Source organism: Amphibalanus amphitrite, unplaced genomic scaffold, assembly GCF_019059575.1.
Source record: "Amphibalanus amphitrite isolate SeventyFive unplaced genomic scaffold, NRLGWU_Aamphi_draft 000035F_arrow, whole genome shotgun sequence".
Classification (NCBI taxonomy): domain Eukaryota; kingdom Metazoa; phylum Arthropoda; class Thecostraca; order Balanomorpha; family Balanidae; genus Amphibalanus; species Amphibalanus amphitrite.
In genome coordinates this window covers 273,518-300,218 of record NW_024881531.1, presented here as the reverse complement: position 1 = coordinate 300,218, position 26,701 = coordinate 273,518, and the positions used below count along the sequence as shown (strand labels likewise).

At 49.6% G+C, this 26,701-nt stretch overlaps 2 protein-coding genes across 2 annotated transcripts; one reads left to right on the top strand and one right to left on the bottom strand.

Moving 5' to 3' along the window:
- The first annotated feature begins 4,946 nt into the window (after nucleotides 1-4,946).
- Nucleotides 4,947-15,175, top strand: LOC122370781 (organic cation transporter-like protein). The gene is made up of 9 exons (XM_043346680.1): nucleotides 4,947-5,654; nucleotides 6,792-6,971; nucleotides 11,128-11,231; nucleotides 11,416-11,542; nucleotides 12,378-12,574; nucleotides 12,848-13,081; nucleotides 13,422-13,645; nucleotides 13,938-14,131; nucleotides 14,480-15,175. The coding sequence occupies exons 1-9, from the start codon at nucleotides 5,487-5,489 to the stop codon at nucleotides 14,927-14,929; spliced, it is 1,878 nt and encodes a 625-aa protein (XP_043202615.1). The 5' UTR covers nucleotides 4,947-5,486; the 3' UTR covers nucleotides 14,930-15,175.
- Nucleotides 15,117-20,944, bottom strand: LOC122370788 (ubiquitin-conjugating enzyme E2 L3-like). Its single transcript, XM_043346693.1, has 4 exons — nucleotides 20,804-20,944; nucleotides 19,513-19,608; nucleotides 18,741-18,927; nucleotides 15,117-15,658 (listed from the first exon to the last, which is right to left on the bottom strand). Exons 1-4 carry the CDS (start codon nucleotides 20,828-20,830, stop codon nucleotides 15,504-15,506), a joined length of 465 nt encoding a protein of 154 aa, XP_043202628.1. The 5' UTR covers nucleotides 20,831-20,944; the 3' UTR covers nucleotides 15,117-15,503.
- Between the last annotated feature and the right edge of the window lie 5,757 nt (nucleotides 20,945-26,701).

The following is a 26,701-nucleotide window of genomic DNA, read 5'->3' as shown; positions in this document are numbered from 1 at the left end:
ACTGGTGGTGACCGTTCATGACCTGAGATGACCTCAGGGGCATACAGAGGGGTCACAGATGCATTTTCCGATTCAGTGTGTCATGTTTACCTATGTACCGATGTTTGAGAGGGTTCTGAATACTATTCGTCCAAAAAAGGCGCATTTCAATTTTCTCCCATTGACTTATAATGGAGTGGTCGCAAAATTGACCTGACCTTAGGTCACCGATATCAAAATTCCGAGATATACGTTTTGTACATACTGCTACTCTTATCAATCACTGAAAGTTTCAAGGCGATCGTTTAGTCGGTGTAGCTATGACGAGGATTGCAACTTTTTTCTGAGGTGAGGTCTTTTGACGTGACCTGGTGACCTGACCTTGAGAGCCCTGGGTCTAAAATTTGCACAACATGTGTAAAAAGGATGCATGAACAGGTGTGCCAAAAACAGCGGCGTGGGCCGCCGTTTTTGAGATATCTGCGAAAAACCGTATGAGAGGTGTTCAAACACCCCCGGGCCCGGCGTGGGCCCCCGGGGGGGGGGGGGGAATTTTTATTTTGTCGATGAGGGCAAATTTTTGCCACTGGCTTGCTTCCAGAACACGTGCGGAAAAGATGCAGTATGAAGTGTGTTCTTAACTTAAAAGGGGAGGCGTAAAAACGTCCCTTGCTTCTGCGTGGGGTAAAGTTCTACAGATTTGCATCTTTCATCTCGCTTTTTCATTAGTTTTTTTTTTTTGTCATTTCATCAGTTCGTCTCATTTCTTTAGAAGAACTACCATATGCGGTGTGTAATAAAGCGTCACTACCCTGGTCCCCAATACCACAACCTGCCCCCGCGGTCTCTAGTCCCCAAATTGCTTTCAAAATGTACTTGGTTTCAAAATGAATAATTCCGCGCTTTTGGCGCGCTATTTCAGAAAAAAGCTGCAACACAACGTGCCAAAACACGACGGCACAAAAACAACGTGCTATGGTAAAAATGTGGCCGTAAACTGAAATAAGACTTATTTCTAGACAGTCACGGGGAGGCGCCCCCCTTAAAAAGGCGCCCCTGACAGCGTTGCCCCCCCCCCCCCCCCAACGAAAAACAAAAAGTTACGCCCCTGATCCTCAGGCTTAATCGTGGCCCTCAGGCTAAACGCTAATCCCCACCCGCATTGTACCCTGAAATAGCGAAGTTCGCACGGACAGAGTCCTAAACCGCGGTCCGATGAGCGGCGTCTTCATACATGACGTCACACACGCTACCCCGAGGAGGTGGTTCCTTCCGTGCTCACAGCCCGTGGTGTCAAATGGCTGCGTGCGAGAACCAACGGTGGTGCCGGCCCGCTGCCCGCTGCCGCCCCCCCCCCCCCCCTCCTGCCCGTCACCGCTGCACCGTCACCGCCGCCACCGCCGCTGTCGCTACTCCCACCGCAAGCCTCGCCACAGTGCCGCCTCGATCGCCTCCTCGCCGTGCCGTCACAGCGAGCGCGGAACAGTCAGAGGCGTTACTGGAGCGTAACAGACACATTACGGGACATTACGGAACGTTACGGGATATTATAATATGGTGCGTTACGGGGACGGTACTGAGCGACATGAAGGGGTAACGATTCCTCGTGGGGATCTGTACTGTGTCCTATGATGGTCCTGAGACGAAAAGATGAGACGCTAGCTGTCTAATTCCGGCGCTGCAATGTGCAATGCACTGTGCATATGTGTCGATAAATACTGGATAATAGGGGAGGCTGGACTGCTGCTTATTCTTCAGGATTGCTTCAACTCCCCTGAGTTTATAAAGTACCGCCAACCATTGCCGTTTGCTGGAATTCTCGACCATGAGCATAACTGCCGAGTGCCGAGGACATGGATTTTGAGGACACGATTTCATGAGTGACACTGGCAGTTTTCTGACGAATTCATGGGTGCAAGAATTACGTCAAAGGGTCATTAGCAGCCTCTGCAGAGATCTAGCACCAAACTTCTGCAGAATGGTGACACTGACAACATATGTGAACACTCGGCGCCATCCCAGCCGCAGCGTTTTCATGGTCGGTGCAGTGTGCACACTGTGCACAAACAGTGTGCACAAGCACAACGTGCACAGCAGTAGTCTGCGGTTCGGCAGCTGCGGCTGTGGTGGTCCAGCGAGTACCCGTGGGAGTGACTTGCCCCGGCGAGGCCTCGGCTCCTCAGTGCAGGCTGCATGACAACCACAGCTCGCAATCCGTCGAGCGCCGGCCACTGCTCGCGGTTCGACGGACGCTGATCGCGGTTCGACGGACTTTTGTTGATCGTCGGTCGTGGGTCGCTGGTCAGTAAGTGGTCATTGCTCCGCCGATTGTTGCAGGATGGCTGCTTCCGTTGACCACTACCTGTTGGTCGTGAGACAGACGATGTTTGCTGTTCGCTGACTGCTGATCATCGTTGTGTAAGTACGCTATGCTTACTGGTCGCTATCTAGCTACCCGTTGCTCGTTTGTTGCTGTCCGGTCACCGTTTGTCGCTCATAATGGTGGGAGTCACACAAAACGCGGGTGGGACGACAACTCTCCTCATGGCAACTCTCCTCACACACACCAGCTCATCCGTCCGTGAGTCTGTCCGTCACCCAGCCGGCGCGGCGCCCCGGTTAGCTCAGCCCTCTGAAACGGCACCGGTCCCAGCTGCGCCGTCCGCACCTTCGTGTCCGTCAGACCGTGGACTGAACGCGACCGAAACCACGGCCGAACCGTGGCCGAACTATAGCTGAGCCGTGGGCCAGCGCCGGTAGGCCCGCCGGCGGCCGAATAACGTCAACTTGACCCATTTAGAGCGCTGATCGGCGACAAATGAAGTCGTGTGTCGGTACGATTAGCGTGCGGCCGGTCGCACGGCAGCTGTGCGAGTTCCGTGCCCGCCGGGAGGCACGCCTCGGTCAGTCGGTCGGACGGTGGCCACACGCGCCCGCCGTGTTCCTGCGGTCGGCTGGGAACGGTTCAGTGAGCTGACCAGACACTGACGCGGCTGGCCGACGGGACGGTCGACGGGACGGACGGTTGTTGCTTCGATGGGATGCTGAAGACGAGCAACAGCTCAATCGCTCTCGACGCCGGCTTCGAGGTGGTTTTAGACGGATTCACTGCACTTCCAGTCCGCAGAAACTCACTCCGACCACACAGTCCGCAGGGCATTCCGCTCCTAGTCAGCAACTATTCCGCTGTCAGTCCCCAGAGCACTCTGCTCGCCGCGCAGGCTCTCCCCGCTCCGGTGCGTTTGATGCGCGCGCTCGGAGGGTGAACAAACCCGGCACCTCACCAAACCGTTACGCCACCGGTGCCGATGTGGAGAGAATGATCCTCACAAGCGCCATCCATTAGAGCTGCGAGCGACTCCAGCGGGCGACACGGGTCGCGGTAATTACACGTCGGACATGCTGAACAGCGGGAGACACTCGCCGAACAAGAAAACACTCATCGCCATACGACCGAAACGAACTGAAATGACGGTCCTTCGAAAGGCACGGTTGGACTACATGGTATGAGAATCATGAGGGACGCTAAGTGTTTCTTTGTTTTCACAAATTCCGAACTAGATGATCTAGAATATAAGCCCCAGGTCCGCATAAAGAGCTGGTCGAACAACCGTGATGGAGCGCTCCCTTGATTTCATGCGGTATATGACACTCGAAATAATTTTGGTTTCGTTTCACTTCCACTTCCAATACCGGTATTCACGGCGGTGGCGACTTTCTGCCGTCGGTAAACGACTCCGACTCGTTATCTGCCCATCAGGCGTACCGGAAGCAGAGTGATCGGCCCCGATACTGGCTCCATTAATTCCGGGGAAACGCTGCTCTGGCTGGCCGGCCGCGGTCGCGCCTCAGTCGCAGTCGGAGTATACTGTGAAAGTGCCGCCGTCTGAGGTGCCGCGGCGGACCGCCCGCCAGACACTCAGGACAGGCACGGCCGGCTTCCTCTGGCAGTCAATGGTGACGATCACTCAGGAGTATGGTGCTGTGAGAAGTGAACTACATTGGAAATTGCGCCAGACCGGTCGAGACTGATTTCTTCTGACAGGACATTTTTACATACAAAGCAAAAACTATAAGTATTTGCTAGGTTTTGCAAATGAATAGCATGCTGCATGACGATGGGGAATAGAGCAAAAAATAAAAAAATAAATAAAAATGGCACTACATAAGAATGTTTGCACATTAGCTTTACACCTCTTCGGGTTGTTCAACCTTCCACGCCATTTGAGCGGCTCTCCACGATTCGCTGGTTCAGCGATATGCCACCGGTCACGGTGGCCGATCCTACACTCGTGACTCTGCGCCCGTCTACATGACGGCCTCGTTAGACCCGGGGCCGGCTGTACGGTCAGGTCATACACCCCGATCAGGGTAGCGCTGATGGACGGACGACTCCATGGGTGTCCGCCAGGGTCACGATCGGTGAATTACTGAGGGTCATACCCCATCATGGACGCTGTAGTAGTGGAGAGAATGAGGAGAGACTGGTGTCTTATCAATCATCGGTAATGTGCGGTCACTGATCACTTTCGCTCGAGTAAGGGTGCCTTCTAGCCTGGAGAACTTAGGAAGGAATAATGGCGTTAAACACGCACTAAAAGACGAGACTCAATGCTCAAAAGGGATTATGAATATGCCTATAGCAACTTTTCACGCGACAGCAAAACTTATTGGCATGCAAAAGCATCCCTAATGTTTCCCTGAGATTAGCCAGGGACCAGATGGTGCCTAAGTGTAAGGGAGAGGTGAAAGCTGCCCAATTTTGACCGATCAATCCCGATAAAAAAAAAACAAGCTAATTACTGTTTCCGATCTTCTGCATTGCCCAATGCAGCTCACTGATGTCCCCCACGGCTGTGATTTGGCACCAGTGATGACAGCCACGTGAGCACGCGTGGGGGGGCGTGGCCCTCCCGCGGCCGACGCGTCTATATTTACACTGACACCTCCCCCTCTCGGCAGGAGGGACTCAGACCTCTCCGCACCAGCCAGGGGGCGGCACAGCTCGGGGGAGACGTCAGTCCAGTCCGCTGGAGACTGGTGAAAGGAACTGAGCGACGGAGCGACACCAGGCGGAACGGCTCGAGATGAGAGTGTGATATCGAGATAGAAGCGGAAACGGAGAGGTGGAGTCGTGTGTCGTCGTCAAAGACCGTTTTCCAGCGAACAAGAAAGCATGGCAGTGCGACGATTGGTGATTTAAAAACTATTTCCGTGCTTTGATTTGTGCGCCGACGTCAAAGGCACCCTCAACCTTCCAAGTGGTGAGAGCATAGTGATAAGTGCAACAACCGTGCCCTGCGGAGCATTCGGAAGCGACGGCTCACATGCCTGTGATGCACCCCGTCTGCTGAGCTCAGGCTCTGACAGTCGGTCACCAGAGCGCTCGATTCATCGATCAAACCCGCTCCGGTGTCCCCCAGTGGCCCGGGCCGGGTCGGCTGCGCGGCGGCGGACGTCGGACAGCTGTGCTGAGCTAACAGTGGCGATCGGACACTCCCGGCACCATGTCGACACCCCCGGCGGAGAGTGTGGAGGGCCTGGTGCGCGCGCTGGGCGACCCCGGCCGGTACCAGGTGCTGGTTATGGTGCTGCTGTGCTTCAACTACGTACCAGTCTCCGTCAACCACCTGTTGATGGCGTTCCACGGCTTCGCGCCCGAGCACAACTGCAGGGTGAGTGTCTTCGGGGCGTTATACGGAGGTCGGTGAGTATTTTACAGACTGTCCGAGTAGATGAGTGGGCGGTTGTGAGTCCGGGTGCCCCGCTAAGCAGTGTTTGTTGCAAATGACATCACAGAGCCATCACCTGGCCTTGCATACGTCCGGTTCAATGGCGCTAGCTTATTCTCTGTGTCATTTCAAAGCTTTAAAATGATTTAAAAATAATGTTTACAGGAGTGTATTTTGTTTATTTTGATGTATTGAAGTTAACAACTTCACCTCTTCATCGGATGAATGAAGTAGGTCAAACCAAACCTCAAAACCAGGAATGTGCCGTAGAAGAATTTAGATCTAGAGTATCTCACCACACAGCTTTCCATCATACTTGCTGTAACAAGCAAGTCGTTGGTACTAATTGATAGTTTCTACCGACCGAATACGCCGGTAAGCCACTGCCCATTCCCTCACAATGAAAACCATAAAAGTAGCGTCAATAACGAGCTAAAGTCAGGAACTTTCAACTACCGGGTGGCACAAAAACCTCACGTAGCCATCCGCCTCTGCGACTCTCCTACCATTCTCTCAGAAAGGGCGGGCCACAAGTAGGAGGCGATGCTTATTAGATTTCTGGGTCCGGTCGGCTCCGGCGATTGACCTAGCACAACGGGCTATTGTCGGCTACGGTAATGGCGGCGTCTGTGCGTGAGACGACAGCCGGTAGGTGATTTACTGCTATACGGTGAGCGCCGCGCGGCGCGCGACTCCCGATCACCGCACAGCGTGACCTCGTGACCTGTCATCAGATGACCCAGAGTGGGGTCATGACCGACGGTCACGGAACAGGTGACCCCGGGTTGAGCTCGTGACCAAAAGGTGATAAGGAAAGGATCGTATTGTGCGAGAAGTGGTTCTAGAATTATTAACGACGTTATTGTTCCGTAAATACTGAATGGAAATAGTTAACCTTTCAGCTTGTAAAAATGTCCAAATAAAAGGTTTAGCCTCGTTTCACTAGGTTATTTGTTTTTGAATCATAAATCGCACATTACAATTATACATTGAAATCGTTGGCATTTTCTGTACTTTCCATGAGCTGTGGATTGCTGCAGTAGTGGATTCCGTAGTGTTACCGCTTGTCGTCGTTTTCAGCTCCCAGACCAGTGGCCCAGGAATGTCAGTCTGCCGACGGTGGCGCCGACTATCGGTGACCCGCGATACCAGAGCTGCAGCATGTATGTCGACCCGGCCAACCACAGCTGGGGCACCAAGGACTGCATCTACGGCTACGAGTTCCACGTCGAGGGTCTCGAGTGGACCGTGGTCTCCGAGGTAAGACACAGACTTCTCACCGTAGTGTGGTAGGTAGGTGGTTAGACGAATTTAGTTTTTAACCTGCTGCCAGTAAATCATCGTCTATTGGCCGTGACGAATTCCCACTCATGCTTCTACTCTGACGGAAGTTGTCAACGGGTGGCACGGCATTTGTTGGAATCAGGAAAGGGTTAATTTTCTACCGTGAGCTGGCATCATGGACACACCCATCTACAAACCATTAACTGTGAATTATTGCCCTTATAATGTGTTCGGGTGTATACTCAACATCGGTATTCATATGAAGGTTAGGTAGGTACACACAAATAAATAAGCCTAAAAGTTTAACGCAGGGTTTTATCAGGATAAATAATAACTATGTCATCCAAATGGTTTTTTAAACTTTATGTATATAAATGTTATCAGTCTCTAGGGTCTTAAAAGCCATTAAGTTTGTAAGATTATTCGAAGCGTTACAACGCATAAAAATGTCCGCATGCGCTAATCGCACATACTCGTATCATACTAAAGACATCCTAGCGACCGTGACCCTTATCAATAACGACTAAGTGCTCGAAGGACATGCAAGACTGCTAAAGCCTGCGTCGCTGATCAACACACCCTACAAAGAGCGCGGTCTATGGCCAGTCAGAGATCTGGCGATATAGAGGCGGCGCGACACTTGGCTCCCTTATACATAAATGTTATGATTGGTCAGCCGGGTGCGCCGGTGCGTATACGGCTCCAGATCCTTCTTTGATCATTTACAGAAACTGAATCATTGCGAGATATACATTTACTTGACGCCGCACATTTACATGTCCTCGTATAAACATGTACGCATGAATCACTTTTCAATTGAAATCGAATTTTTAAACGGCGTATCAGCGTATTATCAATGACCAAACTAAAATTCAACTTCGTTCACAGTATTTGATAATTGCCTCGCGCTCATAAACTTATAACTTTATACTAAGGCGAAAAAATGGACAAAAACTATTCGTTTATTACATAAATATCGTTGTCCGCTATTGCCCCGACAATACCAGCCCTCCATCCGCGACCCTATACCAACCCGACTATCCACAGTAGGTATACCTGCATAGCCGGCGCGCTATGTCAGTATTCCTCCCGGCACATATCTGCCATACCAGAGTGCATCCAACTGCGTCCGTTTCCGCCGCCACCGATCTGAGGGTCACAGTGACACACTGATGGGGTGACGCGGTGACGTGCTCACATCAGGGTGTGGTGACGCCGGATTATTACATAAGCGGAACACCACAGTGAGAAATGTGGGATCCAACTGACGCATGATAGCAGTCGGCAGAACCTGCTGGCTGCTGCTGAGTGCAGAGGTGATATAAAGAAACAACGGCTGATTGGCTTGTAAACGTCAGCCGTCGTTTGATGTCGTGATACACCTGATATGGAACAGGCACCTGCTGAACTGAAGCGGTTATACATTTTCGGTAATGTCAGCCTGAGTCTGACTCCATTCTGTCATATTTTTGACAAAAGTGTTTGGATGAACAAACAATGATCATGAATAGATTTAAAATTTCCTTATTACACGCGGGCCACAGCCGAGGCAAATATATTTGCATTTATGTGTACATTCTCTTTTAAGAACAACAAAGTCAGCCGAGGTAATATCGATTAATATTCATTTAAATTATACACTATGCAACAGTCATTTTGTTCCTGAGTAACGACCGATTTTTTTGGACTCATTGGGTCCCATTATAACCGAAATGGGCATTTGTTTTGATCTGAAAATGCTTTTCCGGTTTTCAGAGACGATTTTCGATTTTTGGCCCCGAAATTCGGTTTTTGGCCCACTGTGTCCGGTGTAATTGAATAATCGACTCGCGGTAACTTTCATCGCCCTTCCTATGCCACAAGCTTTCTAATGATATCCGGTTTTGCATATTTGCGTGTAAAAATAACGTCATAAATCTATGTTAAAGTAAGAAAATATTGAAATTTTGTAAAAATTTGACATTTTTTTCGATTTCATTTCAAAATAGAGAAAAAACTAAAGGCCCTATCCAAATTCTGAGCCCAGTTCCTTGAAGAGCATTCAATTTCCGTTCGGAAGGTACTATTTTAGTGCATTTTATCGGTTTACTGTGGCGTCCAGATTGAGTCACTTGAAAAACGGGCCCCCAACAGATCAAGATTCTGAGCGACAGGACTGCTCAAAAGTAAGTTCCTGCGTGTGACCCAAGGTCACAAGGGGTCAACAAAATGACCTCAGTTGACCCCTCGTTGATCCTATGGCGTTAACATACGTTACCAGGTTAATGCTATGTGATATGACTTAGGATATGTGTTTAGGTTAACTCAATCTGGACGCCACAGGAATCCGATAAAATGCACTAAAAAGGTACCTTCCGAACGGAAATTGAATGCTCTTCAAGGAACTGGGCTCAGAATTTGGATGGGGCCTTTAGTTTTTCCTCTATTTTGAAATGAAATCGAAAAAATGTCAAACTTTTACAAAATTTCAACATTTTCTTACTTTAACATAGATTTATGACGTTATTTTTGCACGCAAATATGCAAAACCAGATATCATTCGAAAGCTTGTGGCATAGGAAAGGCGATGAAAGTTACCGCGAGTCGATTACTCAATTACATCGGACACGGTGGGCCAAAAACCGAATTTCGGGGCCAAAAATCGAAAATCGTCTCTGAAAACCGGAAAAGCATTTTCAGATCGAAACTAATGCCCATTTCGGTTATAATAGGACCCAATGAATAAGAAAAATTCGGTCGCTTTCCAGGAACAGAAATTTTTCATTTTTTGTTGCATAGTGTTACCAGTGACCGAATTTCATGTCCAGTTGTCCACGACACGGTTCTGCGTGACTGTAGCGGTAGTGGAGACGTGACCGGCCTCTCGTGACGGGCGCAGAGTGACACGCGGTGGTCATCTATCTATTTTACACTCCACTGATCCTGCCCTCTCTCTCTCTCTCTCTCTCTCTCTCTCTCTCTCTCTCTCTCTCTCTCTCTCTCTCTCTCTCTCTCTCTCTCTCTCTCTCTCTCTCTCTCTCTCTCTCTCTCTCTCTCTCTCTCTCCCTCCCTCCCTCCCTCCCTCCCTCCCTCTCTTCCTCTCTCTCACTCTCTCTCTGTCTCTCTCTGTCTCTCTCTCTCTCTCTCCCTCTCTTCCTCGCTCTCCCCCTCTTTTCTTCTTCTGTCGATTGCGCTGCTTTTCTCCCCCCTCACCGACTGCTTCCCTCGTTCTTTTCCAGCTAGTCATCACGGTCTCTAGCAGCAATAGCCAATTCTGTCAGTCCACATGAACCACTCCCGGTCCACGCACGCTGAACACGTATCTGACTCGCTTCACTGGATAATCGAGACGGTGCCGACGATCGGCGACTATGGCGACAGACGTAATATATAGTGTGTCAGCCGGCCGTGACTTGAGTCAGGCCGTTACCTGAGCGGGTAGCACTCTTGAGTCGTGACCACTCAGGAAGCCATCCGTGACTGTTAATTTACGTAACCTTCACCTAAAATGACCTTATCGGGGCGGCCGAAAAAAAAAACAATTATTTAAATTTGATCATTAAGGAATATGTTATTCGGCTGTCATTATAAATCTTTACATTTGTCATTCAGCACTGACCAGTCGCATCTCAGCCCGATAGCGGCGACTGCCAGCTGTGATGGCCAGAATGGTTGTCGGACAACGACTTGCTTCGACTCAATCTTACAGCAGCACGGCACCCAGCCAGCCGACGACTTATGGACGGGAGGAATAGGACTCGAAGCCTTGTCTCTAAGCCGTCAAGGCCGGGTGTCCAATGTGACCTACCGAATGTAGAATTTACTGCGCTCGTATTCGACACCAGATGGATCCCAGATGTAGCGGTCCAGCCACGCGCCGAACACCTGTCTCCGTGAAGACGATATTACCTTCACCGTAACTGGCTGATTGTTTTCTGTAGTCATTTATTCCGTTGGCCATTGTTTTCAGTCGCTCTAGTTTCAATGCAGATCACAGAGGCCACAGAGTTCTTGAAGCATTTGTTGGAGGAATCAGAGCCTAACCGAGAAAAGTTTGGTACCTTCTCTATTCGCCGTTTATTTGATCACACCTGCTGAGTCAGATACATGCGTCTTTAACTGTTCCTCCTCCCCCTCCCCCTCTCTCCGGCAGTGGGGTCTGGTGTGTGACCGGAAGTACCTCGTGTCCATCATCACGACACTCTATTTTGTGGGCGTCATGGTCGGAGGACTCGTGTTCGGAGCACTCGCAGACAGGTGAGGCGAGCGAGCAGAGCTGTTTTAGGGTAAGGAGAGGGCCGCCTGGGGTAACTGACGACGTTAGCTTTATTGCCAATGCATAGCTTGTGTCCGTTTCCCGCCGCTACCGACTGCGATTTGACCGGCGGACAACACTGATGTGTTCATTAGAAGGCTTACACTCGCCCCTACTGGCTTGCAGGTTCGGTCGGCAGCCCATGATGCTGCTCTGTCTGTACGTCCAACTAATCCTGGGAGCCGGCCTTTTCTTCGTCCGTCGCCTGATCATCTTCATCGCTGTTAGAGTGCTGCAAGGATTCTTTGTTCAGGTGAGACCCGGTATAGGAGTAGGACAGGCTCATGCCTCGGAGACCATATGAACACCCGTAATCCGTGTCACCATTTCTCCCAGCCGTCGCGTTCAAACCATTTCTCCCAGCTCAACCATGCTATGAACAGCGTAAAACATCTCCGACCAGCCGTGTGAATCTCCACACCACCTCTCCTGTCTCTGAACTGACCGTAACTGACCTAATCACCGCTCCTCGCTCTCTGAACACGCCCTCAAACAAACCGAGACACAGAGGATGTTCCACCGGCCGCGCTGACGGCTGGGAGCGCGGCTCTGGGTGGGACGGAGTCGGCCTTGTGGTGCGGGGGATCTCCCACGCCGCGGTCCAGTTCTCAGCGGATTACGGCGCAGCAGAGACGTTTGATGCGCACCGGTGTCGAAATGGACGGGACGGTGGGCGAGACGGATGCGCCGTGAAATTGCCAGCAGACAATCGGAGATAAATGATCGGCGAGGTGCGCTGGGAAGACGGGAAGGAGAGCGGAGCAGGAGCTCGGTGCTGCTAAATTGCTCACATAAGCGATAGGAGCCCAACTTGCCCATTTGACGTTGAGACAAACGAGTTAAAATGTTGCATCTTAAAGCTTGTGACACCTTGAGACCTTCCTGGGCACGATACAAACTAATGAGTTCAAGGGACCAAATGGGTATTACAAAGTCCTCCATTTTGCTCGTTTCAGTAATGTTTTGTTATGTTTCAGGTAGACTTTCAGACTCGTGCACTCCTCCCACGACCTTGACCACCAATCAGTTACGTAGCCAATAACCGCTGACCCATGCCGTGACCCCTGACCGTCCGCTCTCCGCCGCAGGGTCTGCAGACCACCACATACTCAATGGTGATGGAGCTGTTCCCGCCCCACCACCGCACGCTGGCCGGAGTGGCAGCCGAGGTGTTCTGGGCCATCGGGCTGATCCTGCTCGCGGTCTGCTGCTACTTTGTCCAGCACTGGCGTCACGTCCAGCTGGCCATCAGCATCCCGACGCTGGTCACCCTGCTCTACATCTGGTGGGTTGGCCTGACTTTGTTTGTTTGTTGTTGTTTGTGGCCCTGCCACCGAATATCCGAGCGGAAAAACGCTCGATAAAATCTCCTATGTAAACGAACATCAATGATTTTCGTATTTGTTTGATTGAGCTTGATGTCATTCAACACATTGCAGTCACCGACCAGGTTATCGTAGAATCAGAAGGCGCACTCGCTGCCCATTCACATCCCCGTACCAACCGTTCACCGTATTTATCTGAGAACTTTGAGCCTTTACATCCTCCCCATTCTCAGGCTGATCCCCGAGTCTCTGCGCTGGCTCATCTCCCGCGGCCGGTCCCGGCGGGCGCGGGCCGTGGCAGAGCGGATCGCCTACTACAACGGCCTCCGGCTCAGCCCCGAGCTGCTACTGCAGCTGGAGAAGCTCTGCAGCTCGGTCGGAGCTCACTCAGCCAAAGGTGTTGATATTACCGACCTGTTCCGAACGCCCGCCATCCGACGAAACTCGTTCGTGCTCTTCATTGCGTGGTGAGTGGTGGGGTGGACTTTCGTGTGGTCGCAACAAACCAGACAAGTGGTCGCAACAAACCATGGTTTCATTTCAAACCCTCCAGTCAATGGCCAAACCCCATCATTGCGGTAATAAAAAATTCCTTGGATTTCACATCCGAAAACACGGAGGCGCCGCGAAACCCAATTTACATACTTCTCACTAGATGGCACTAGTGACCAACGCCTGCTGCATGCTGTGCCGCATGACACCTATGCATAAAGAAAGAGCCGCCGAATGGAGACAAAAGACAAGACGTCAGTAAGCAGCCATGCCTGAACTTTCTCCCCCGTGATCTCACGTCTTTTCCGTCGGCAGGTTCACCATCTCACTAGCCTACTACGGCATCTCCCTCAACATCGCCGACCTCAGCGGCAACCGGTTCTTCAACTTTATGCTGGGCGGCGCGCTGGAGCTGGTGGCGTTCCTGCTGACCTACGTGAGCCTGCGGGCGGTGGGCCGGCGGGCCTGCCTGGTCAGCTACCTGTTTCTCAGCGGGGCGCTGCTCATCGGCACAGTGGCCACAGAAAAACTGCTGCACAGTGAGTGAAGGGTTGCGAATGGGAGCGGGGACAGAGGATGGTGCTTTAGAGCAAATGAGACAAAGGGTAGGAGGAGAGACACGATAATACAGTGAACTTATTAAACGCATGGAGTACAAACCCTTCCAGATGAGCTGATCATTGAGGTTTCAGCCTGTTCTTTGGGGCTATGTCGTCTATGATTGCGAACAGTTCTTGTTCCGTCAAAATCCATCTCTACGACCTTCGCTATAGGCTAGCTATATGCTCCTCTCCAGCGACCCTGACCTTAAACTCGTTGCCCTTTCCCCAGCGGAGCTGATCTCCGTGCCGACGCTGGTGACCAGTCTGGCGCTGCTCGGTAAGGCCGCCGTCGTCAGCTGTTTCTGCGCCGTCTTCCTGGTGACATCAGAGGCGTTCCCGACCGTGATTCGCTCCCTAGCCATGGGTGCCTGCGTCTGCTGGGCCCGCGCCGGCAGTCTGGTGGCGCCTCAGGTGCTGAGACTGGTGAGTTCGCAAACTCCAAGACAGAATCACAGCGAAGGCAGGCCAGTGGCAAAAGACAGAGCTGACAATATAATATAGCCATCTGCTAAGTCTCTTGACGAGTTACCTATCCATACACGGGAATGGTCTGTGACGTGCCAGGGACGGAACGGAGACGTTTCAAAATAAGAGACATTCATAAGTGCTTTCGATGTCAGTTCCAGCAGTGTCCAAAGTACGCAGATAGAAAATGCAGCTATCTGGTTGCGCCTTGAATCTCGAGTAGAACGGAATTAAATTCTGAGTCAACAGTACATACAAGTCGTATATCAGCAGAGCCTTTACAGTGACCGTTGCGTTCCGCGGCAGGCCGACATCTCCTACAGCTGGATGCCGTTCCTGGTGTTCGGCTGTCTGGCGCTGCTCTGCGGCTTTCTGGGCCTGCTGCTGCCCGAGACCGGTCGGCGGGCGCTGCCAGACACCATCCAGCAGGCCGAGCGGAGCCCAAAACACGACCAGGACGACATCATCAGCGACGTCGGGTACGGCGCCTCGCCGAGGTGGATCGTCCAGGATGGACTCATTGTCAGCCGGCCGGCCGACGGCAGTGTGAGGGCATCACCGGAGCGGGTGCCGCACTGGGCGGCGTCAGAGACATCTACCGACGACGACGAAAAGTTCTCGTACCCGCCGCGGTCGATAGATGACAGCTCGCTACTGAGGTTTGTAGGTGACAAGACTGTCGTGCATAGCTCCAACAGTCACGGTGACTTCAAACAGCATGTAGTACTGTGTGATATTGACGAGACCAGACTGTGACGTTGCACGCGACTCTGAACGCCGTGCGCCAGTATGCGAGTTAGGCCGTGTTCCCTAGAGCTTTTGTACACGCAGGTCGTGTTTGTGACAAGCGCCGCGCCGCGCCGTCGTGTACCGCCGTTGCTGTTTCGTTTTGCATGTACCGCGCTCACCTGTCGCTCACTAAGCGTGGGCCATTGTCAGTCAGTCAGTGACGTATTCTGTGTATTATCCGATGATTGTGTGATATATATGCGAGCACACGCGTCTCACTCCTTCCAATCGTTAAACGAGAGCCGGCCTCCCACCACGGGGAGCGTCGCTATCAAAGTCCACACACCTGCGCACTCACCGGAACGTAAAACAACAAACAGAACAGTGGCCGTCGGCAGTTCGAGGGCGGTATCGCCGATTATCACACAGTACCGCGGCGGCGGCGGCGGCGGCAGAGACGGAGGCGGCGAGCGGGCAGCACGAGCGGCTGATTGTTCAAACAACACTAGGTGAAGAGATGGCGCGCGGCCGGCCGACATTGCGGCACCATTGCCGCACGATGCGCGGCGCGCGGTGACGTCGCCTCGGGTCCGGCAGTGGCTCAATCAGCAGGTCGCTTCTCTGAGTTCTTCTTGGTGAAGTCCTCGGCACTCTTCATGAACTTTTTCTTGTCCTTGCTGTACTCCTCGGCCAGGTCGGCCCGTAGCGCGTGCTCGGGCTCCGGATCATTGACTAGTGCCACCAGGGCCTGGATCACTGCCGGGGGACGCACCGGTCAGCACGGGGTCAGAGGGGGAGGGGGGGGGGCAAACCTGTTCATCGACCGCCGCGGCCGGAACACCGCGCCTTGCACACCACAGCCGGCTGCCGGCCGTAACGGCGCTCATACACGCAACAGCCTCCTCACGGCCATGGAGTGCACGGTAAAGACTGGGGGAACAACAGAAAGAAACATGCTGGAGTGAGCTGACTAGATACCGAACAATAACCTAAAATGTCATATCGTTGAAGTCAGTGATGCATCCAGCGCTTTAAATTCATCATGCAATATAGAGTAGTCTATGACGCATCATGAAAATGAATAGAAACACGAAGAAAAACGCTGAACGGGGCATCCTAAGACAGGACCACATGAATACCACAAAATCTAGCTTTATGACTCGACTCGTTGTGAGGCAGCCTTCCTTGACTTGTAAGCCCATCACGGAGCGACTGAGATCATAAAGCAATATGTCTCCCCGTCACAACAAGTCACAAACCGACACGTCACACATTAACCCGTCACATTACATTTACATCAGCTCATCAGTCCATCACGTCACATATCAGCCAATTACGTCACTAATCAATCCTTTACGTTAGATTATGCATCAGTACACCCGTCTCCCACCACCGGCAGACACCCAGTGACCCAGGCGGGCACACTAGAGGTCTATCGATCCGTCATTAACATTCCATTGGCCGGTTCGGCACCAGGGGCGCTACCGAGCGCCCATGGCGCCCCCGGGGGCGCCCGCAGCACGCACTGAGGGCACCCGACACTCGGCCGACAGCCAAACGGATGGTAGTTGGCGACTGCGGGGGGGGGGGACGCAAGGCGACAGATGAATTATCTATCGCACGTGGAGCTTCCGTCCATACATGACATGACACACCACCCCATACGTTTGTTTTGGTTTTTGCGACACTGCTAAGCAAGCACACGGTGCAGAGATGTAACTCACGCCGGACTGTGTGCGCTGTGACATTTGAAGAGTTATGTGGCGATGCTGTGTGTGTGCTCTGCCATATTTCAACGCTCGGTTATCATGGAGGCACAATGTTGCAGTCGATCGATCGCTCTGGACCGTGTCGCCAGGCAGCGCCCACTGCAATACCGCCGGAACGTGACGGCTGCATTTGGTGTCATGCGAGTTCGATCGGTGATTCGAAACAGGCGGCAGTATTCTCATTCTAATATCCAGGACAGATAACTGCACGGCACTGGGCATGCGACTATGTGAATGCCGGTCATTGTAAAATATGAATAAGGTAGTCATCAGTAAGCAAAAGTTACACATTGAAAGCACGAACAGAGTCGAGCGCACTAGCGTACAGAGACACATGCTCCTATCGCCGGAAACAGTTGTTATCTAGCTGTGTGGGACACGGGACCGATGCGACGAAGATCGCTTTCAGCGTCGCTATCAGTTGTTTTCCCAGGCAATCTCCAATCCAAACACTTAACCCTCTCTAATCTCTCCTCGGTCTAGTGGCAGCTCGTTGAACATCAGACTGGCATCACACACTGATGACCAAAGTCACTTGCGGAAACATTAGATGAGTAAATGCAGCCCACTCTCTGTCCGTTTTCCTCCCCTTCGGAGCCAGACAATCTCAGATTCGACACAGATGCTTTAGCCTCGGGCGGCACTCATTCCGGGAACGTTGCCCGTTCTCTGAACACCGTTAGTTCGCGGAATGTCGTTTATTCATGGAACGCCGTTGGTTCCTGGAGCCGGGAACATTATCCGTCCCAAACACCGCTGCAGCCGCCCTTAAAGGTAGTGTGCCACCTTTGAAAGATTTCCCATTTTATTTTTCCTAGGATAAGAAGCTTCTGTTTTTACCTAATATCGCAAAAAAAATCAAAAATGGGCCTGGAATAGTGCCTTTTTCGCCTAAAAGTTTTTCGGTTTTTAGATATGTATAACAACTGTAGTGGACTCACCTGCAAACAGGCGTCGGGCAACAATCGCGAATGCGGCGCACTTGTGACAATAAGCAAAGGTCATTATAGTGTTACGACCATACGACGTACGGGAATGAGTTATCAGCTGTCTAATCGTAGACAACACAATGTCGAGCCTTAAACTGTAAGCCCGTATTGGTATTGTTTCTTTTATTTGGCTGTCGAACATTATTTATGGTTTGAAATATGATTTTATGTAAAATAATTGATATGAAAAAGCCGTCTTATAAGTTATGACCCCATTTCACCACACGCAAGTGGCAGAAATGACAATGATCAGCTGACGCATTTTTCTTGGCCGAAGTCAGAGCGCGCGGCCCGACGCACCACGCGTATTTGGAAATTCCGACCTCGACGAGCATCAGAAGCCACCTAACAGGCGTGTTCGAAACCGCAGGAGATGATGATGAACGGGTTTATCGAAACTTGATTGGATGAGCATATCGGTAATAGCGATTTCAGTGTGTGCATTTATTGTTCATAGTGGTGTGAAATGTGGTTGGGGTACGACCGACAACCCGTCGGGGCGAATTTCGCACTGGGGTACTCAAAATTTGAAGAATTTAAGACGTTTCCATGAGTTTTGAAGGTATGGATAAGTTCTAAAAATCCGGTTCTCCTTATCTGGGCCATTAACTCCATACGGTCCAAGAAAGCTGGCACACTACCTTTAATATTGATTCGTTCCCGGCGGCTGTACGGCACGGCAAGCAATTCATGTGCCGATATCGATAAGGGTCTGCCGCGCTGATGATAGAATGGGCATCGCGGTTATCGGTATGACCTAGCAATTAGCGCTAGTCTAGGTGCCAGTGCCAAGCCGACTGTGGAAACCGGGGGCCTAGGCGATGGTCTGTGAAACAGTCTAGTCGAGAAAGTGAAGGTGCACCGCGCCGACATCCATAGAAGCCCAGCACACTAGTCTAGACTGGTCACCCCTACTATGCTCGACTTTTGGCCGAGCTTGTCCACAGTCAGGGGTGTTCTCCCAAAATAAAGCTCTACAAAAAGGTACATCACTTCACGCCAGTGATGTAATGTAACTGTATATGGTGGTAAATCACGGAGACGTTTCGCCAGTTAGCGATCTGAGCCCCGGCGACCTACCTTGATCAGTCTTGGTGGCCGGTTTCCAGTTTTCGGCGGAGATGATAGGTAGACAGACCTGGCCCCGCTCATCGATGTTCGGGTGGTATATCTTGGTTTTGAACACCACCTTGGGAGGCTTGAACGGGTACTCGGCCGGAAAGTTTATCTCTATCCGGAAGGCACCCTTGTTGTATGGCGGACTCTCCTGTCACCAGAATACATTGGTTTTAAAACCCATCAGCATTCGATAGAAAAGGGCAGGAGAGGACATATCAAACAAAAAGGCTAACAATCCTATCCATAGGAATATAGGGAAACTTTAACGACTGTAACACAACTTAAAGAATTTAAACAAACCTTTGTCAAAATCAGGAAAACTGTGATAATATAACCTTTGGAGGCCTCCAGTGACCTCAATAACGACCTGATAAAAGACATCTGCGTGATTCTAAACGATCTCATATCGAGTTATCTCTAGCTTTTTACATGACTTTACAGCTTTATTAGTTATCAAGATTATCAGGTGTGGCCGAATATGCACACACCATGGCGAAGTCAGCACATACACCCACCAGAGTGGGGGCTAAGCAGCATTCAACCTTAGTTTAAAAATTAGCTGAACTATAGCAGAACTATAATAACTAAATAACAAGAAAAATATAGCAAGAAGGAATGAAAGGCTTGAAGTTATTCTTCTAAAAGAATTTATCACAGGTAGCATAAATATGGGAATAAAATAAAGGCAGGGTAATCTCAAATATTCCTAGAATACTAGTGAAATCCCACTTACAGGCACAATGAGTCCTTGCCATATGAGAATATTGCTTTCATCCACATGGATATCTCTGAATGATCTGATGCCAGACTTCTGAATATCCTGCAGCTCCTGAAATGGTACATATGGCAAGTCAGATAATGTCACAGGTTCATCTGATACTAGCAAATTCAGAATTACCTAGCTTGTTTGGTCATTTTTCACATATTTACCAGGTAAACTCACCTGGTTGGGTGGTTAGGTTTTACATATGGGTGTAAAAATAAAAAACTATAGGTATAATGAGAAATAAAAAAGAATCAGATTTCTAATCATGAGTCACATGAAGCTATGCAAAGTGATGACAGTTGATTCATGCATGCAAGTAATTTGTATTTTAATCCCAATATGCTGCTCTTATTGTTAATTAGGTTTTTCAATTGCATGAAATGGAATTTTTAGAGTGAGCACCATCCTAACAACATACAATATGTGGGAAAACAATCACATGGTCCGCAACAAAGCACACAGGACAAAAATGGGACGACGGTGAAAACAGGGCGCCTGGTGCGATTTGATCAAGGTTCATGAAATTTACACATGACGTTTGGCATATAGAAGGCCCTTGGAGCGGGAAAAGTTCCAAATGTCACGTGACTAATATGCCCTCCGGCGCCCTGTTTTCACCGGCGTCCCAAAAATGGCATTTTGAATTTTGATAAGATGAAAGTGTAGTTTCATACATGCCATAGTTACTAACAAGCCTGTAGCATGTTCAGGTTTGGTGACATCATAATGTGAATGGCGCAAATTTTCTGGGGAAACCTCTTAAATAAACATATTGTTTTGATATTACTTTTGCATGGTTCCATATCAGGTGAATAAAAAATATGTTTAATACCCACTGATAAATAAATATTTTTTTTCAATTTCTGCTAATGTTCACATCATGACCTCAGCTGGCTTGCATGTAATTTCTTGAGATACCACCTGGTATCTAAAACCTTGATTTGCTAGGTACTTGCGTAAACACCAATATTAAGCTTAGGTAATACAAGAGATAAAATGCAAAATAATGGTTCTGCAAACTGACTGTGGGCAACTAATATAATCTGATGTACAATGACAAGGATGAGACATCAATATCATTGATACATGAAATATAAGTAAGCCAGGAGGTACAATAAGAGGGAAGTAATTCCAATCGACGTATAATGACGAGCATGAGACATATCATTGATAGATGAAATATAAGTAAATCAGGGCGTACAATAAGAGACAAGTAATTCCAATCAGTACGAGCATTTCAGTGTTTTTCGAATATTACCTTTTGAAGCCTCCGAGTCGCCGCCATCTCCAGCCACACCCAAAACAAAATCAGAGCCCCATGAGATCTCAGATTATCAAGAAGAAATTTCGGCTCTCTCTATCGTCTGGAGGTTTCGAAAGATGCTCTCCAGAGATGGCGCTAGTAAGTTTGGCTGACATGACGTCATGCTTAAAAGTGATGGGTTTTGTGAGAGCAAATGTAATAATAGTTGAAAATTTTGGTTTTTTGCTTAATTGAGAAAAAATAAACATACAATTGTTCAAAACAGCGTTTTTCTCATTCATCCTTCATTGTTTTAAGAGGAATATAGACAGTTTAAATCTTTTTTCCTGACCGCAATTCGCACACGCACTAAATTAAAAGCTGGAGTTTTGTGCGTTCGTAAATAGTGATTTGAGAGAATAAATTGACAACAATCGTTTGCACTTTTGCTTTACAATCATTTTTCAATGCAGATAAATGCATAAACTATTCGAAAATAGGCATATCTTTGAAATATTATGATTTTCCACAAGCAACTTTTTCCAAAAACTTGAACTACTTACAACTGACGAACGCATCCAATAATCTGGATGTCTTAGGATGAGTTCGTCATTTTTTCTCAAGGAAATACGATACAGTTTAAGCTACTTTACCGATTTATTAGGGTACTTTTGCCAATGAATTAATAAATAAATGACAACAATTAATCTCATTATCAACCATACTCGGAAGAATTTTCTTCGCATAAGCGCGAACACATCCACGCTTTCATGAAAAGTAACGCCTGTAGATGTCAGGACTGCTGCTTTATGTTTCGCAAGGTGGCGCAGCGCGCAGGGTACCGACTACCGAGGCTGAGGTCTCCAGACTCTCCACCACGATTTAGCTTGGAAATGGCCAATGGGGAAGGTCTCACCCAAGAAAAAAACGACGCCCTTTTACACAGCTGCATAACGAGAATGAATTATTGGCATAGCTGACCATACGTCCCCTCCCCCTCTCCGCCCCAGCTCAATTGGAAATATCGCCTTGACTAATTTCTCACTCTTCCCAGTAAACCTTAACATGCATGATGCAGATGTCCACTGCGTAAGTCGTGTGCTTGCGTAAGTGTGCCAACTATATAGTGCTGCCTACACTCTACAGTGCCTACTGCTTCCACCATTGTCGTTATAATTGGTGATTCTCAGGTCAAAAGTTACACAGTGGTCTCAGAGAACAATCGTTTCAACAAATTAACGATTCAAACCGTTGCATTCTACTTATATTCCGGTCAGTTCTGCTACTAAACAACTCCGGCAAAACACTCTTTAGGTTATGTATTAGCGAACCACCACACAAAATTCGCCCAATCAATGGTCAGTTATTACTGCTGGGCTGAACCGTCATACGCTATATAGCCTATTGCAGTCAATATTTTCAGAACGATACCGACTGACGAAACACAACGTATTCGCGGATTCGCACATACGTTGGCACCCAGGTGGCTTGTCAGCAGCCGCACAAATTGAGATGGTACACCGTAAAGCATGCCTTTCCACACAGGCACAAGCACAGGGACACAAATTCTCAAAATCCAAACTTATTCCAATACTGGTCAAATACTAATAGGCATAAAGTTTTGAGGTTTTCTCGTGTTCATTCTTCTTTCAACACACGCGGCAGACTGCAGCAGAACATCGCACAGAGCTGCGCTGGATGCAGTCATGAGCTGGGACACGGTTTGTGACCAATGACCGATCGGGGGTGCCAGCCTCCTCCCGGCACGCGATGCACTGGCCGCCGCGCAGTCGATGTCGGGGCACCGCCGGCATTCGCCGACAGGGTTCCATCCGATTCGGTGTATTGGTGGCAGCCCGAACAGTGACCCACGCGAAGCTGGTGAACGTCGATGGCCGATGAGCGATGCCCTTCCGCGACCGGCGGTGGCAGTCGGTCCCACATCAAGAACAGATACCAGTCATGCGGTCAGTCGGCGACGGCGCGGTCGCGAGCCGATCTGATGGTCGCGCGGTGGGCGTTGCCGACGTCCACCGGGACCGTCGACTGGGGGAGCGCGGCCGCCTCTTGGCCGCCGCCTCTGGTCGGCGCGCTCGTTGCGCTGTGGGACGGCATCCACTGCAAGTCGTTCACTGTGAAGCGGTCGTTTGACCGGACCTGGCAGGCGGAGAAAGGGGGCCTCAGATGAAGTAAAACCATCCCTCAGGCCAGCTTGAGCTGGCTCTCCACCTCACCATGTTAGATAAGCGGACACCCTCGTGATCATCGCAGCGATGATTGCCAATTGGTGTGTCATTATGGGAGAGGATGCCAGCCTCCTTTGCAAGATAGTCTGCCTTTAATATAGTGCAGCCCGATCCATTGCCTGTGGCAGCAGACTGGGCTTGATAATGCAGTGCAGGACACACCAAACGTAAGCGGCCATCTGTACCCCCAGCGCAGTAGGGCTGACTCAACCAGAGTTGCCCTCCCCCCACCATTCTATGCACGTGATAACTGGATGGGACATGCCATGGTCAGCATCTGTTCAAAAGCTGCCCTAAGCATGTAAAGCTCCACTGGCATGCTCGAGCATGGTCACAGTCACTTCTCACTTCTCAGTTGAACTTCCAATGGAAACCCATCACAAAGTAGAGATCAGGGCGCCTCTCACACTGCAGCACACTCAACGACTGAGGCACCATCTCATCACTTGCAGGTGGTTCTTGCCAGGAGCAATGCCAGCCACACACATCACGTGATAACAGCAGTGTACAACTGCAATCTACAAGCATCCATGTTCTTTCTGGTTTTCTGCTGTTGAGATCCACTGCCATGCATGAACTTGATGGGCTTTTGTTGCGCTCCTCCCATGTGCAGACAGGTTTCTGCTGAAACAAAGCAAAGCAAATGTGATTAATAATGGCCCTGTTTCACCATCCAGACACTGTGTGCACTGGTAGCTACGGCATACCATAGCATCACTCAAATGACGTTGCATGTGATCTCTTAGTTTATGATGAATCGCGTTTGGAACAGAGTGAGATGTTCTGAAAAACCGTACCAAGAACAGAGGTTTGAGTTCAAATACTGCTAGCATGCTGCTGGTGCTGGTACCGCAGCGTGCTAGCGTTCTGGGATGCTGTCATATAGCTTAGCGTCACAGTGAACTTTGTTGACACTGCCATGGCAACCCAATGCTCTGACACACGCAGCGCACTGCAGTGCTCTGCCGTGAAACACCACCCATGAACGTTGGTTGCATGACCAGGATCGGAGCAGTCAGTGGCGGATCCAGGGGGGGGCAAAATAGGCATTTGCCCCCCCCAAACGGCATAATTTTAACATTACGCCTATGGACGATGCATGGAAAGAATCGATAAATTGTTTTGGTTTGCCCCCCCCCCCAAAAAAAAACTCTGAGCTGGACAGCATCAGCATTGACATGTTATATAAAATGAGGTTTAGACTTCAGGTGGTCCCGGGTTCAGCACAAGGGGGCAAAAAATTGTCAAAAAATATTTTAAAAAATACCTGCCTTCAACAACACCTCATCTAATCACATATCTCAATACAATCACAATCAAAAAGCAAAAACCGTTTGAATAACAATGCAATATTTTGCAACCGCTGCACCATTACTGTCACGTACGCTATCCCTAGATTGGTTGCTGGTAAGTAGTGGTTGTCGTCATCAACTCGTCATGCAGCAGCTGATTGGGATGGGCGGGGCCTATTTTTATCCAGACGATAGAGAGAGCCGAAATTTCCATCCCGTAGGCCGTAATAGCAGACGTAAGGCCTTGCAACTTCGAGTATAAGGAAGATTTAAATCTTATTGTGTCACAGCTTTGTTACGTGTTGATTGGTGTACTTGAATATAATTTTTCACAATTTGTCTAGTTATGAAAAGTATTTGTCTATAAATTTTACTTTTATAATTTTGTGGGCTAGCAATGATGATTTTAGCCCAAAATTAAGACAGAAAATGCTGAAAATGGAGAAACTTTGGTCTATTTTTATGACGTCATAAATCCTTATATTTCGACTGCATCTCCCGTGAGTCACCAACATTTCTGATTTGGGACTTATTTTTACGGAGATATCCCCAAATATTGGCACTAGCCCTAAGCAGAATGCTTTCTCAACTGCTAGTGACATCTATTGGCAGGACTGTACACTAACACAAGCAATGCGGAACAGCATAGTTTCAGGCGTTCGAGACTATCGCCATCTAGGGGCAGATAGGTACAGTGGCCGTTGGAGCGGAGCGGAGGGCGCGGCTCTTGCCTCTTAGATGCCTAGACTAGATGCAGGGGCGCGGGAACTACTTTCAGACTGGGGGAGCGCACACCATAACCCGCGCACTGCTGGGGGGAGGGTGTTTGAATACCCCCTGTGGTTTTTTCGCGAACATCTTGAAAGCGGCGGGGCGGAGAGCATATACAAAATGTACATCTCAGAATTCTGATATCGATAACCTAAGGTCCGTTCAATTTTGCGACCTCCCCATTATAAGTCAATGGGAGATAACTGAAATGCGCCGCTTTTGGACGGAAGCCATTATAAACACTCCCAAACACTGAATTACAAGTAACTTAGACACACTGAACATGAAAATGATGTCCGTGACCCCTGTTTATGCCCCTGAGGTCATCTCAGGTCACGAATGGCATCTAACAGTGTTTCGCAAATTACTTTTGATAGAGGCATGCTAGAGCGATGAAAACGCCTCAGTTGTGTTCAGCTCGACGATTCGGATCGACTGATATGCAGTATAACCATTGTCAGGTCATGACCCTGAACTGAGGTCAAATTTTCAAGTTGACCTTTCAAGGTCAAGTTATAGTTCATTCGAAGAGTCTTGACGAGAGGAACACGATGCCGGTAAAAGTAACCTCGTGCAAGGCTTGGTTCAAAACTTATTGCAGAAAAAACTGCTTTTTTTAAATCGGCTACTTTGGCAGTTTTTGCCCCCTGCAGACAAAACCGTTGATATTAGGTCAAATATGAGGGAATTATTCAGAAAGGGCGTTAATAGGGCTGTCGAATGCGCTTTTCCGCGGCGCTGTAGCTCTATTGGTTCCCGAGTTATGCGTTAGCTTCTTGGAAATTGTCGACATTCGACCTGAACATCGGCGAAATTTTGCCTTCAATGACCTCTTGTGACCTGACCTTTGACCTGACCAAAAAAGTGACTGAAATGATTTCGTCATTATTTTTGGCGCTCTTTTGAACACCGCCTTCCGCGTATCGCTACGTGGCCCAGGAGCCGAGCTAGAGGGGGTGTTCAAACACTCCCCCCCCCCCAGCAGGGCGTGGAAATCCAAGACCCCCAGTAGGGCGTGGGATAATGGAGATTAAATAACTCACTAGTACATAAGTCAGCGGCCGGATCCCACATAACCAGCCCCGCAAATCAAATTTCGACGGCCCTCCGTCCGACCCACCACCTAGAAACAACATGAACAGCCCACAACCGCCTCTGTCTGACGTCTGGATCGCAGCGCAGTTTTTCCAGGAAGGTACATATGTATTTACCTGCATTCCACTTAATGACGCATCGCACATCCGTCCTTTCGATCCTTAGGACAATTCCATCCTTATCCTTGAGCACGTTGACGCCTCCCTGTTCCGGACCTCCGGCCCAGGCAACCGGGGAGCTGCCAAGTTCCATTGTAGAGCGCTACATTGCCAGCCACAATATGGTCTTTCTGGGATCGGATCGTTTGAGCGGTTTGGCGGGCTGCACTACTAGGGCACTCCCGTCCGAACCAACGCGCCCAATCGTTGTTGCGCACGATTCAGTGGTCAAATTTGCCCAATGTCTCCCTTAAATATTCTTCCCCATGGTCCTGAGATGGTCGCAGCTCCCAGTGAAGAGCAGCTCACTAAGGATCTTCGGAAAACAACCAACCACCTTACAAAAGCTTA

Excerpts from the sequence above, each read along its gene's own strand:
- LOC122370788 (XM_043346693.1), bottom strand. The coding sequence starts at position 20,830 with ATGGCGGCGACTCGGAGGCTTCAAAAG. Across the intron at positions 18,928-19,512 it reads GGCAAGGACTCATTGTGCCT|GAGAGTCCGCCATACAACAA; the intron begins GTAAGTGGGATT and ends TTCTGGTGACAG. Across the intron at positions 15,659-18,740 it reads GGCCACCAAGACTGATCAAG|TGATCCAGGCCCTGGTGGCA; the intron begins GTAGGTCGCCGG and ends GTCCCCCGGCAG.
- LOC122370781 (XM_043346680.1), top strand. The coding sequence starts at position 5,487 with ATGTCGACACCCCCGGCGGAGAGTGTGGAGGGCCTGGTGCGCGCGCTG. Across the intron at positions 11,543-12,377 it reads TGCAAGGATTCTTTGTTCAG|GGTCTGCAGACCACCACATA; the intron begins GTGAGACCCGGT and ends TCTCCGCCGCAG. Across the intron at positions 13,082-13,421 it reads TTCGTGCTCTTCATTGCGTG|GTTCACCATCTCACTAGCCT; the intron begins GTGAGTGGTGGG and ends TTCCGTCGGCAG.